Consider the following 12,936-nt stretch of genomic DNA (forward strand, 5'->3'; position numbering starts at 1 on the left):
AAAGACTGAAGTCTGCAAGAGCTGATGAGGATACCAGGAAAAGCACGAAGAGTGAAGCAATGCCTAAAAAGCCACCTGTTACACTTCGGGTCCTCCGCAGCTGACAGGGAGCTTCCCCCTAGACCCAGAGGACAGAAAATAGCGGAGCAGAGAGAACAATATAAAGAGGCAGGAGAAGTGGATGAGGGAACCACCCTGACAAGGTCGGTAAGCTCAGGAAATGAAGGCTTTCTAAGAGATGAGGTGGGATAAAGGTACAGAAAAGGGCAAACTATTTGGATACTTCATCAAACAGGCAGCTCTTGTGTCTTCCCACAGCATGAAGGTCAATCAAGATTTTATGTAAGACAACGAGATGCTGGAATTGCAGCTTGCAAACACAAAGTCAGTGTATTCGTACTTACATTTCCATCGGATTAAAATATGACAACTTGAGCAATTTTTATTTATTGAAGGCAGTTCTTCTTCAAAACCTTCTAAAACAGTTACAGAGAACTTCATCTCCCAAGAACATGCATGCCTGAAGATAGACTGTGTTATAGGAAATATGTGGCACTTATGCTTGATGTGCTAATTCCGTACTAAGCTACTCCATCAGTTTTTTTCTTAAGATGGGTAAGAGAGACTCTCCAAGCGCTGATCAACTCTAAATCTATTAAAATTGATGTAAATCTGGAAAAACTACAATGAAATGATGATGGTGGCAGAGCCAATGCCAGACCGTAACTAAGACTCATGGAGAAAATCTAAAAGTCTGAAGTTGCATCAGTGGAGCAGGGATTTCTCCCTAACTGTTCCCCAAGCCCAGGGATAGTCAGCCTGTACTTTCTGTTATGTGTAAGGGATGGAAGAAATCAGAAGAAAGCGTATAATAAATCAACTGACAGCGTCTGAAAAATAGCTGTCCTGTCTCCTTAATATGAGAGAGAGCAATGTTCTGGGGGCAGGAAGAATTTGGCTTTAGACAGAAAACATTCCCCTATAGGGGGACAAAAAGTGATCGTTCTGTAACTTAATCAATCTCAGGCCTCTCTTTGAGGGAAATAGCGTGTTGCCTGCAACAGCACGTATAATAATGTTTGCTGAAATATAAACTATGGCCGTATACCCCAAGATGGAAGGTCAGAAGTCAGCTGAGGATCTGGCCACAGATGTTCGGCAATAGAGATCAAAACGCAATATATCAAATTTAGTACTTTTCCTTGAGCAACAGGTTGCAGGAGTTTCTCAGCCCATCTCCTTCACAGTAAGTGTGCTCACCCTGCATGTAACAAAGCTGTACATCACAAATTGCCAGGTTACGCAAAGACAAACTTCACATTTCCTAATTTCTCCTTGTCCTGTGCTTGAGTATTTTAATATTTATGCAGTGAGTATCCACAAACAGAGCTCCCCTGAGCCTCTGCATTTGTTTTTAAGTCCTTCTAGCAAAATGAAGAATCGTGTGACAGCATTTAGTCCTCCCACAGCCCTTGATATGTTTCCTGAAGCCGACATTTGATATTATGAAATGTGTTGTAATCAATTATTAAAGTTATAGCACCACTGGATTTTTATTAACTTGAACAACAACAACGACAACAAAAATCCACCAAAAAATGGGCCCTCATAACCTATCAGCCTTGTTATATCCTGAAAGCTGCTTTAACAAGCAGGGAGTAATATAGTGTAATTGGTACTCCACAATTTAATTGTTCTGTTCTTAAATCTAATATTGCAGCTGTGGGTTAAGTTTACACCACAGCTTTCAAGAGAACATGAAAGTGTGGTACATCTGTGCAACAGAAAGCTAAACATCTCTCATCTGATGTGTTTACAATGACATTTGATAGCGTGGAATGGTTTGGAGTTCATTCTTAAAGCTGCAGAACTGCTTTTCAACACTGCAAAAAAGGGAAAAAGCCTCCAGTCTCCTTCAAGAAACTCAGCCCACACAAGCCAGACGATAATGCTGCTGCAGGCATTGCAGGAAAACTGCTGGATGTAACAATTCCTTCAAGGGTCTGTGAGCATCTGTCACTTGGGCAGTGGAAAAGGGGACAAGGACATCTTCCCCCTCAGATGACATAATCAATTATTTGAAAAACAAACCAGTCAAAAAGTCTGCAACTAGACAAGTAAAACAACCTCTGACATGCATAAAACAGACAAGAACATGTCAAGAAATGTTATTAAGTGGGTGACTTCAGCAGATTTAGAAATGGTGTAGTTTTCAATTTAACAGGTGGCAGAACTGCTTATGGTATCTTGAACTTCATATTCTGTATAACTAACAGCTTCAACATTATGTACTTGTTAGTAAATTTATTAAACCCATAAGTAGTTCAAGAAACTTAGGAATGGGCCCATAAATGTCATCTGCAGTTTGTGAACTGCAAGTATCTGACTGTTTTGATCAAGGTTTTTATGGGGAAGTTAAATGGTTATTAAAATTATTTACTACTGCTACACAAAAAGGGAGCAAGCCTGCTGAAGAACTTACATTGTGGTAAGATGCGATAGTCTGTAGGTTAAACGCGTTAGCAGAAAAGCATTTCTGTTTGCGTCTAAGTCCAAATTTTTGTACATTATGAAGCTTATAGTATATTGAAGTGGCCAAGAAAGGGTTGGTGGAGGGAAAGAGGCATTTTCCCTTTACTGTAATCTGCTATCAGAAATACATGATCTGATCAGGCTACTTTTCTTGTTCTCAGCATTAGCTGCCTTCCAACATTTTCTATCCTTGGAGAAATGCATGATAAAACAACTTTAAAAGGTTACTTTCTGCTCATACCTCTGTAGCAGTCCACAATGTCTTGATTTATGCTCTTTAACAGATAAAAGCAATCTCACTGATGAAGTTCAGCTGTATTACCATACTACATTGGAATATATTAAGTTTTTAAACTTTATTATTTCAGTCACAATTAAGACTATCTGAAGCCTCTTCATAGAAAGGGGACATAACAAAAGCTGTACCTTAGCAAGTCGATCAATGGATGCATTCATTCTGCATCAAAAATACCGTAAGAAGGACAGATCTCCTGGGGAGGCAAATCTGTATCAATATTTCAGTCTCTTGAATACAGAAATTAGATACAATAAATGCAACACTTGAGCTTCCCTTCCTTTCAATTAACTCAGAAACAAAAATTGTCCTTAGAAGGGAAGAAATGCATTCATGTTTTTGGGTTTTCCCCCTTTCATAGCATCATAATGTTCTCTTCATGGGTGGAAAACTTAATCTTCAAGTTCAAGACTAGTTTCTTCATACAGTTCAGGATGAGATGACTTGGAATACCGGGAATATTTCAGATGTAGAAAATCACCCAATTCATCCAGAGCATTCAAAACCTGCAAGACCATTACACTGTGTCAATTCTCTTGGAAAATAAATGAAGGTCTAGTAACCCCTACTTTACAGCAGAACAAGAAGATGATAAAAGCATCAATTAAAGAAAGTTTAAAAGGCAAATGGCAAATTTTTGCTTTCATTCTCCTGTAGTGAACGTCAATGCAGTTGCAGATGTACAACAGCATCTACAAGAACAGAATTCACTCCTTCAGTAGGTTATATTTTATTAGTAAACACTTTAATTGAGCACAGATGAAAAGAATTTCTTATTTTCTAAAAGCACAGGGAGATAATAACCCAGATAAAAGTTATCTTGGCTGGTGCAAAAGGGATGTGTAAGGCACTACTTCAATATTTCCCTACAGATCACAAGGACTGGAGTTGCCACTGCATTTTCTTTGATGGGACTCAGCCCACAGTGCTGATCAGAGTCAGAATAGTTTATGATATTTTTAGTGCATTCGTTTATCTTCCTGTATTACTATCACAGACATAATTAATAATACATGAATACAGTAATGCCATGTCCCCAGCTCTCAGTAGACTGGAAAAGCAGCCAGGGAACTCTGTGCCATAGAGAAGCAGCTCAGTGTTTTGCAGCATCTAATCCACATTCAAGAGCGGCCAACCTTTTGGCATCAAAGTAGAAAACAGCAATTTTGATTTTGAGCCTGTTCCTGTTAAGCCACTAAAATGAGCTCATGAACAAAAAGGAGTAATTTAGTAATATTTTATGCATAGGGATTGCTTCAAGGTCACTAAGGAAGTTATTCTTGGGAGTTTGCCCTTTCGTGGACAGTTCCTCTTTTTAGTTCCAGGCTGAGATTCAAAACTAATTTTGACAAAGGGAAAAGTTTTTGTTGTGTTTGTTACCTGTGTTTAGGCACATTCACAAAGTGTTTGTCCTAAAAACTTTCCATCTGCAAGCAATTCAACTCAGGACATTTACATTCCCCCATACTGTAAGGACATGTAAAGAATGCCACAAGTACCAGGGCAATGTTCCCACTTTCAAAGGCAATGACACATCAAGAATGATGGCTGGAGAGCCTTTTGGACCTTCACTGGTTCCAGGAAGCAGCAAAGTGCAGGTAGCAGGAAGTGAACATGCAATGATGGCCCAAAAATGTAATGGCATTGACATTTGGGTGTGGGTGAGAGGAAGAAAATCAAAGCAGCAACCTCAAGAGATTAATCTTTGGATCAACATCATCATTTATTACTAGGTAAATAAACTAAAATCTGCTCCAACAGCAAAAGCTGACGATGTCCAGCACAAGTATGCAGCTATGCCATGTTCTATGCAATATCATCTTTATAGTGTTATACCTTGTTAAAAACTACTGCACCTTTAAGAGCAGCAGGAATTTCACACTGCACACATGCAAGACAGATTTTCCAACGCTGTTTGCAAGGGGTCTACACTGACATGGGAACAGGATCTGGCCTCAAGCCCCACAGGAATCTCAGGAGACAAATGGAGAAGCAGGGGCTCCCTGCAGGTGCTTGGCTGCACGAAGGAGTGGTATCTTATGCTCAAACGTCTTCCACGATCATGGTTTTTTTGCTTTGACCATCATACTTGTGCAAAGAGAGGAAAAAGAAAGCCTAAAATTTACTGTTAAGCCTCTGTGTTTCACGCCTCTAATTTGGCTTGTTCTGAAAATGAGACAACATTTGTCAAGCCGGGCCAAATACACCTTCGGCAAGAAAGGGAGATGGAATATTTCAAGGAGTTTATTTTAAACACATTTTTGACTGCGTTGGATATAGAGGATTAAGATGGAAGTCTCAACATACTCTGAACAGTATTTCTGATATCAGAGAAAGATAAAAAACTGAGACAGGCCAGACAGCACCAATGAAACTTCATCAGGTTCAAACAGTTCCCAATACAATTTGCTATTTCCACCTGTATCCCCAAGGCCATCCCATATACTCTGCAATTCAAGAAACAGGTGGAAATATCGAATGAAAATAAGGGCATTAAAAACTTGATTTTCAATTATTTCCACCTCATTTCAGGTTTCCTACTCTGACAGTTTTGACCTAGCATCTAAATTTTGTCTTGCTGTAGTCTTCATATGGATCTTTATTAGTTATGACAGATTTGGTTATTATTAGAAATAGAAGAACATAATAAGTTAACTGTCCCATTATTTATTTTTTAAAATAAAATATGTAAGGCTAAAATGCCTTTAAAGATCAAGTGACAAGGCCAGAAAAAAAAAATAAGAAAAGGAAAAATGAATTACTGAGATTCAAAGTATCAGACACACAGCTTCTCCCAACCTCCTTTGCATCTGCAGTTAATTTCAGCAGGACATCTGCTGTGCTTACCGTGTCTAACATCTCCCGTGTATGCGCAGCTGACACACAAAACCGAGCTCGGGATTCTGTGATAGGAGTAGCTGGAAACCCAACCACAACTACCCCAATATTTTTTTCTAACATGCGTCTTGCAAAAGCCCTAAGGAGAGAAGAAGAAGGAAAACAAAACTAAATTATCTCCAATAAACTGACCACAGAGAGAAAACATTCAAGTACAATAAAACAATGGGTAAAATCCTGTCTTCAATTGAAGTGGATAGTAATATTCCCATTGAATTCAATAAGAGCCAGAATTTTACCAGTAGGACTGAGATTATTTGCTGCTTCACAGCTCATGAAGCCAAGTGGGTGTCAAATACTAGAAGTGTGATGGCAGAGAAAGCATTGTAGAATAGACATGAATCACTTATGTCAATGAAAGGTTTTGAGTGCAAATCAAAACATGTGGGCATTCACAATCCCTAAGCATGGAAGAAGTTGGGCTGTGGAAGGTATGAGGGCTGCACGTCAGCAGGAATACAACAACTTGTGTGATGGTTTTTTTGCTCTCACAATTACTCTGCCAGTATAGGAACCTTTTGTGTGGTATGTTCTACACTTAGAGCACATAACCACCCTGCGCTACTTGCAAATACTCCTTAGTGCTCAACCCTTACCTTATGCTACTACTGACTTCTGGTCTGTGTGTCCAAGTCAGTGCACAAGTGATGCTTAATAGGTAGTGAATGGTAAAACATGGAAAGACTGTTCAAAGATCAGATGGGGAAAAAGAATACTCATCCAAAACAATTCACACATCAAAGGCAGTATGTCTCTTTTAATGATTAGAAATTAAAAAATCCAAATTCAAAACGCTATCAAAAGTGTTATTCCAGAGTCAATTGAAAAAGGATAAGAGAAATATTTAAAAATTTAAATACCAGAACAGCTCTAAATTAAGTCTAGGACCATATTTAAAAAAGAACATAACTAAATTATGAATTCACCTAATAGTGTATGTTTCTTTTCTGAAGCATCTACCACACATAACTACATTTTTCATAATGTGTACCAAATAACCTATGAACTTGAATAGTGTTTGCTTTGCCAACAGTTTTTTTTCCAGTACTTACCCTATCTTACCAGGCATATAAAGGAGTAAGGGGACAACAGGAGAATCATCATTGCCATAAATGATGAAGCCCATTTCATGCAGTCTTCGTCTGAAGTATCTTGTGTTTCTCCCCAGCTGGCGCACTCTTTGGAGCCCTGAAACGAGTCGGTCAGGAGAACGGTCAGTCCAAAGATCTTAACTGGAGTTTAGTAACAGGTAAGAAACAGGGCTGTGGGTAACAGTTCAAAAAAAGTTTGGCTGAAATGTATATATTGCTACTTGGTTCAACAGAAAAACATGGAACGAGCTAAATGAAACTACATTGATTATTATGGTGCTACAGGACAGATGACGGATATTCATGTACTGGTGAGGTACCTTCCCACTGGCAGAAACAGAAAGTCTCCTGTGAAGAGATAGGTAAACAATTCCCTTTCCTGTACTGCACTGAATAAAGCCTACTGAATGACATACACCTATATAGACGTAGTTATATGTCTCTATAGACAGAGGACATGTAAATACAGTACGTTGTTTCTCAACATAATCCAGTATAAAGGAAAACAACCAACATCTACAGACATTGATACAGATGTCAGTATATGCATTTCTTTTCTACCTAACATTATTCCACAGCAGCCCTCTTATATCTCAGCTAGTTCTATGCATAAACTTTTTTTTTAAAATTCTGTGACTGCGATAAAGCTTGAAGTAGAAAATATTGCATTTTGGGTCAGCTCAAATTGATGCTTTTGTTGCAATTTTTTAGACAGAAAACTTTGTTATCACACAAGGTCTGATCTTCTATAGTTTCTTACCAACACTCAGCATAATTCCGGCTACTCTTAATATGTACCTACATATGTAATCCCTTGCTGAGTTCTGCTCAGTTTCTCTGTCCTCTTGCTATTATTACCTCAATATCATCATTTAACAACAGACTTGGGTCATTCAAGACTTTCAGACACAAGTTTCATTCTCTGTATTGTCCGTGGCCTCATTCAGTCATTAATTCACTGATGTGTCCCCCACCAAAACTGACAGAAGAGTTCAAAACAATTATTTTTAACGAAGGAAAAAGACAAAAAGAAAAGAAAAACAAAAAAGGCAGAGGAAAAAATGCGCTTGAAAAGTCAGCTCAGCCTTTTCTTTTGAAGCGTCACTAAGGAGGTGATTTTTTGACAAGCGCAGTTGCTTGCTTGCCCACGGCATACACGAGGGAAGAGCCACACTCATCATTTGGGTAGGTAGGAGATACGGTATGTCCTTTCCCTGCTCTACCTGTGTTATATTTCATCAGTGGGCTGATATATGCGTTGCTCTTCCAGTGCTGTAAGGTGCTGACAGCAATGGTGCCACCTACCCCATACCCACACCTGCTCTTTCTCACCACCTCCCCAGTACCAGTCCCAGGCTCATACAGCCACATCATGAATCAAGCCAGGTCCATCGTCTGCCTGACCTTACCAGAAGGAAAACTGCCAAACCAACATCAAACAGAGCGACTCTCTAAATCTCAGTGCTGTGCAGCTGCTCGTGCCTGCCCAGCAGAGGTGGTGGGAACACATGGTAAGAGTGGGATTTAGCAGGACATACCCCAGCTTCACTTTTATCTTTCATTTTCCTCATGTTCATCAGCCCATACTTTCAACATCACATTATGTCAACAGACACGAACGTTGAAGCCCCCAGTTCAACTAATTTCCTCCTTTTCCCTTTGCTTTTAAGGTGCCTCTGCACAGACGTATTATGTTTCCACTCTCCATTTACTTCTCCATTTTGCTTTACTTTCTGTTCACTTCATTCTTCGATAACCGCTTTCTGCTGTCACCTTCTCTGACTGGATGCCTGTTTCTCAATTCCCCATATTCCTCCTTGTAACCACAGTGGCCAGGTAGACGCTCATAGCTGCTACATATCACCTTCGGCAGATTTGTCCTCAGATCACACTCCACCCCGCCACCTGCCATGGCTTTTCTTCCTATTCCCTCTTGGCTAAGGTGGGGACCACCCCACCTACATAAACCTCTTTTCCATTCATCATTTCTGAGCGCGCGTCAGTTTGAACAAGATCTACTGCTTCATCTGGTCTGTATCTTCCCAAGTCAAGGTTCTGTCAGTGTCCTGGCTGGGAAATTTATAGGGAAACTGGGACTTGCTTTACAGTGATCAGTGTTTTGCTGAACAAATTAAAAGATCTCATAAAACCAGTGTATTTGTAACTTTATGCACAAAACTGCCCACACAGACAACCTGTTAGTTACTGCTTCAGTCATTCAGTTTAAAGTGTTCAGTGGAAGAGATCTGCTGGGTTAGAAAAGGCCACAAATAGTTTAACCATCTCTCTAATGCAGCTAAAACAAAAACAGCTGTGCCAGAGCAAGGAAAACAAATGAAACACAAAAGCATCCTAGTACAAAGCTTTCCAGTCACTAATAAAAACAATAGTCTGTGGTATTTCCAAAAATATTTTTGGTGTAGTAGATCTCAAAGAGCCAGGAGGAAATATTGGAAGAGGAGGAGGAGAAATGGGGGCAGGGGAGATGGCAAGGAAAGGGAATTAGAGAAGAACCGCAGAATAATGTGTCTGAAGTCTAAAGAGAGAGAGTTTTCCCTTGTTAGAATTTGTAAAGATGTTATTAGCGCCTCCTGAATGCCCAAATTACAAGGAGGAGGGTGGGAGAGTAACCTGAACTAGGGGTTCAAAACCACTGCTGCTTCTTGCTAGCTTAGCAGCCCCTGAGCTAGTTTCCAAACTTTCAGTCTGCAGCATTTGAAACTACTAGATTTTCAATTAAGGAGAGTTTTCCTAAATGCAGATGTTCTTGGCGAGTGCAGCTTAAGACTTGCTGCCTTGTCCTTTCTATTCAGCTGTTTACCACAGAGCTGGAAACAAAGTCTCAGCCACGCAAGACTCCAGGCTGGTCGGTATTTATCGAACCATATGCGCATTGATCAGTTCGTCTCTTTCTTATTATGAGTACCAGGAATTTAGATTCCAAAGCAAGAGGGGAAAACCAGCAATTTAGGGCTGAAAGAGGAGTTTAGGGTAACTCCTTCACAAATCAAATGTCTCCTCCAGTCTTTCCTCGCTAAATCTATATTCTCAGCCAGTTTGTGATGGGATGGATCCCCTTTCGAGACTCCCTATGAAACTCATTTCCAGCCAGCGCTGATGCAAAAGAGCCACTCGAATGTTTTAGCAACATCCTCGGATAGTAATTTCATTTGCAGGGATGCACTGAAGAGCCAAATAAAAGATCAGAGCACTGACATATATCTGGAGGGAAAAAAAGGCACATTAGGAGACGATTGCTACACACACTGTATTTGTGGGTGGGTGGCTGGGAGGAACCTTATTTCTTTACCAAATGTCAACACTTTTGTTTCTCATGTTAAATTTTGTGGTCAAAGACCACATACGGACATCAGATACAGAGCCATCTTATATGCTGTCCTGTTAAGAGCAATAAAAATCTTTAAGTTTGTAACTGTATTTCAATGTTCTTTTTAGTTTCTTTATGGGACCCTCCGATGTCAGATAAGAAGGCAAATCTGAGCAAAATGTTTATTTTGGTCTCATTGGCCCAGTTTTCCCCCCACACTGCAGATTAAATCAGTGTAAGACTGATGAATTCAGTTTAGAATCAGATCTTAGTCCAAATTCCACTGCTTTACGTTCATCCAAGACATTGCATTTAAAAACTGTTTTCTTTGACTCTTGAGGCTGGGATCTTATATCCTCTATTATTTATTGAGTGAAAAATCTGAAGAGTTGAACCCTTGAGCTAAAATGATATAGCTGCATCTATTTGAATGTAAGAATTTGACTGCGCAGCACTAATTAGAGGATTAGGTCCTTAGACAGTTAATGTATTTATCCAAAAATTCTTCATTTGCAAAATCCTTGAGGATTTACAGTATACGCAAATAGCTTATAGCACAGCATGCAGGATATCCAGATAATTATATTCCATAAACCATGTGAACCACAACACAGCATATGTTTGGAGAAAACAGCCTGGACAGGGAAAACTGACCCTTAGCTAATTAAAACTAAACCCACTAAAGCCCCAGAGTTTTCAACTAAGGTTGAGCATGATCTTATTAAGAGCTCTACATCTTTTTACCAGCTGAATTAAGAAGGGACAGAAAGAGAGAAAAATGAGTGATAAAGGATACTTGAATTTCACAAGTTATCTTCACACTGCTTGAAACATAGTGATACACAGCCAGTTAACTGGGATTTTGTTGAAATACAGGATTAATGACCTGGATAGCACAACAAAAACAGATTTACTGCATCTGCAATCCACCTACTGCTGGCAAATTTAGAGTTTACATTTGTTGCACCACTTTTAAAATATTTGGTTTCCTGCAAATCTCTAAGCTGTTGGCAATTCTGGGAAAAATGCTGATTATATTTTTATTTTACATGCATTATTGTGTATTGCCAGTTTCAGCTTGTAATTTTCTGCAGGCTTTTAGAAGGCTTTATAGTGTAAAATTAATATGGTTAGGTTAAGGAAAAATACAAAGTGAAAGCAAGAGCGAAAGAAACTATAAGACAGTGGCTTGCGTGTAATTTCTTTGAAGCAGCAAGCTTTTTAATAGAGAGCTACTTGGAGTAACAGCCTTGGTAGATGCTTTGTCACAGGTCAGACTTGCTTTTGGTGACGAGCTGCTCTGGGGTTTGGAAGCGGGAAGGCACCTGACGACACCTCTGAGGACCGGATCTCAGGTGGATGTTACCCAGCTCCACACACTTCAATAGAGCTTTGCTATTTATGTCAGCTGAGGACCTTATCCTGGCAGTGAAATAGGTAGTAAAGCCATCAGCTCTCTGAAACACAAGCTTGTTTTCCTCTCCTAGAGATGTCTGCTTTTCACTCCTGCAGGATTTTAACGAGCAGAGAAGCCGGCTGCCTTCAACTCCTGCACTAACATTCCCCCTTTGAACTCTTCCTGTAGGCTTCTACCCTTGGAAATTCTGACTCAGTATAGTGAAAACAGGAATAAGCAACCTGTAGCCTTTCATATCAAGATCTCAGGTGTATTTTAACTGAAGGAGAGCTCTTTTTCCTGAATCCGCTCCAGGAAAGATAATCTCACGCCGTACTTTTTTTGGTATGCGCTGGACTCTTCAAGACACAAATCCACCTGCTTTAATCTTCTCCAGCTGTTGTTTCATAGGGCCTTTCAAGATAATTAGTTACACAATCAAACTTTTCCATGCCGGTGTCAGTGCGTTTCTCCAATCTGTATTCCTTGGATGGAGAACTCCACTCCCTGCCCTCCTCTACTAACTAGATAGTAACAAGGAAACTTTCATAGGCTGAAAAAAAATTGGAAAACAATAGCTCTTCCCCACTAAACTGTTGCAGATGGATACATTTTCTTTTTTTCCTCTGGTTCCATTATAAGAGTAACACACATGTACCTCCATGTGCATTAAATCACAAATAGAATGCTATAAAACTGGGGTGCCTAAAGGAAATATGTTCTCAGATAAAAAATATTTATTAAAAAACCCAACTTTGTTATGAACTGGGGAGAAGCGAAGACGTTTTCTTCTACAATCTAATGCCAGCTAGAAGGCTAGTAATTTCAACTTAATTCAGCTGCTAAATAAGTCCTTAAGGGCTTATTTAGTCAGTTCAATTTTAACTGTGAACACTTTCCAGAGCAGATTAAGGGAAGAAAAAGTGGCAATTTCAGCTGAAGCAGAAAGGGGAGAGAGAAGTTGTACAAAATTTCAACTTATTTCTCAAATAAGTCAACTACGCTTACCCAGCACCTTATCTGTATTCAGATACGTAACGTAAGCGTTCAGTGTCCCCCACAAAAGCAGGGACAGAGCAGCCGGCCTTGGCTGAGCCTTTTTTCCTCCCAGCACAGGTGATTAATCACAAAGCCCGTCAGTCCCCCAGCTGAAAGCCAGCCAGTGCGCAACACACTCCATCTGTATCACATTAGGTGTTCCTGAAATGCCAGTGATCTAAACGCCGTTAGAAAAGGCACTTCTCTCCTTTGTGCTCCTCGGGCTGGTAACAGCACTGGATTCCTTGAGCAGCGGCATCTGGAACGGAGGAGGGATCCTCATGGTCTACCCCAGCAGCAAAGACACCCTTAAAAGGTGACTGTCACAGAGCTGCATGTTGCTGTCCCTGGGGAAAGC

At 40.0% G+C, this 12,936-nt stretch overlaps 1 protein-coding gene across 3 annotated transcripts in view; it reads right to left on the bottom strand.

Moving 5' to 3' along the window:
• Positions 1-1,525: 1,525 nt before the first annotated feature.
• SPTLC3 (serine palmitoyltransferase long chain base subunit 3) overlaps positions 1,526-12,936 on the bottom strand; it is a 191,115-nt gene continuing 179,704 nt past the window's right edge. For all 3 annotated transcript variants that reach the window (XM_065059889.1, XM_065059891.1, XM_065059888.1), the window contains 3 exons: positions 6,778-6,913; positions 5,675-5,804; positions 1,526-3,333 (listed from right to left, as the gene is read on the bottom strand). In XM_065059889.1, the coding sequence (XP_064915961.1) occupies positions 3,220-3,333; positions 5,675-5,804; positions 6,778-6,913 (380 nt within the window). In that variant the 3' untranslated portion in view covers positions 1,526-3,219. The remainder of the gene's footprint in view (positions 3,334-5,674; positions 5,805-6,777; positions 6,914-12,936) is intronic.

Source organism: Columba livia, chromosome 3, assembly GCF_036013475.1.
Source record: "Columba livia isolate bColLiv1 breed racing homer chromosome 3, bColLiv1.pat.W.v2, whole genome shotgun sequence".
In the NCBI taxonomy this organism is placed as follows: Eukaryota; Metazoa; Chordata; class Aves; order Columbiformes; family Columbidae; genus Columba; species Columba livia.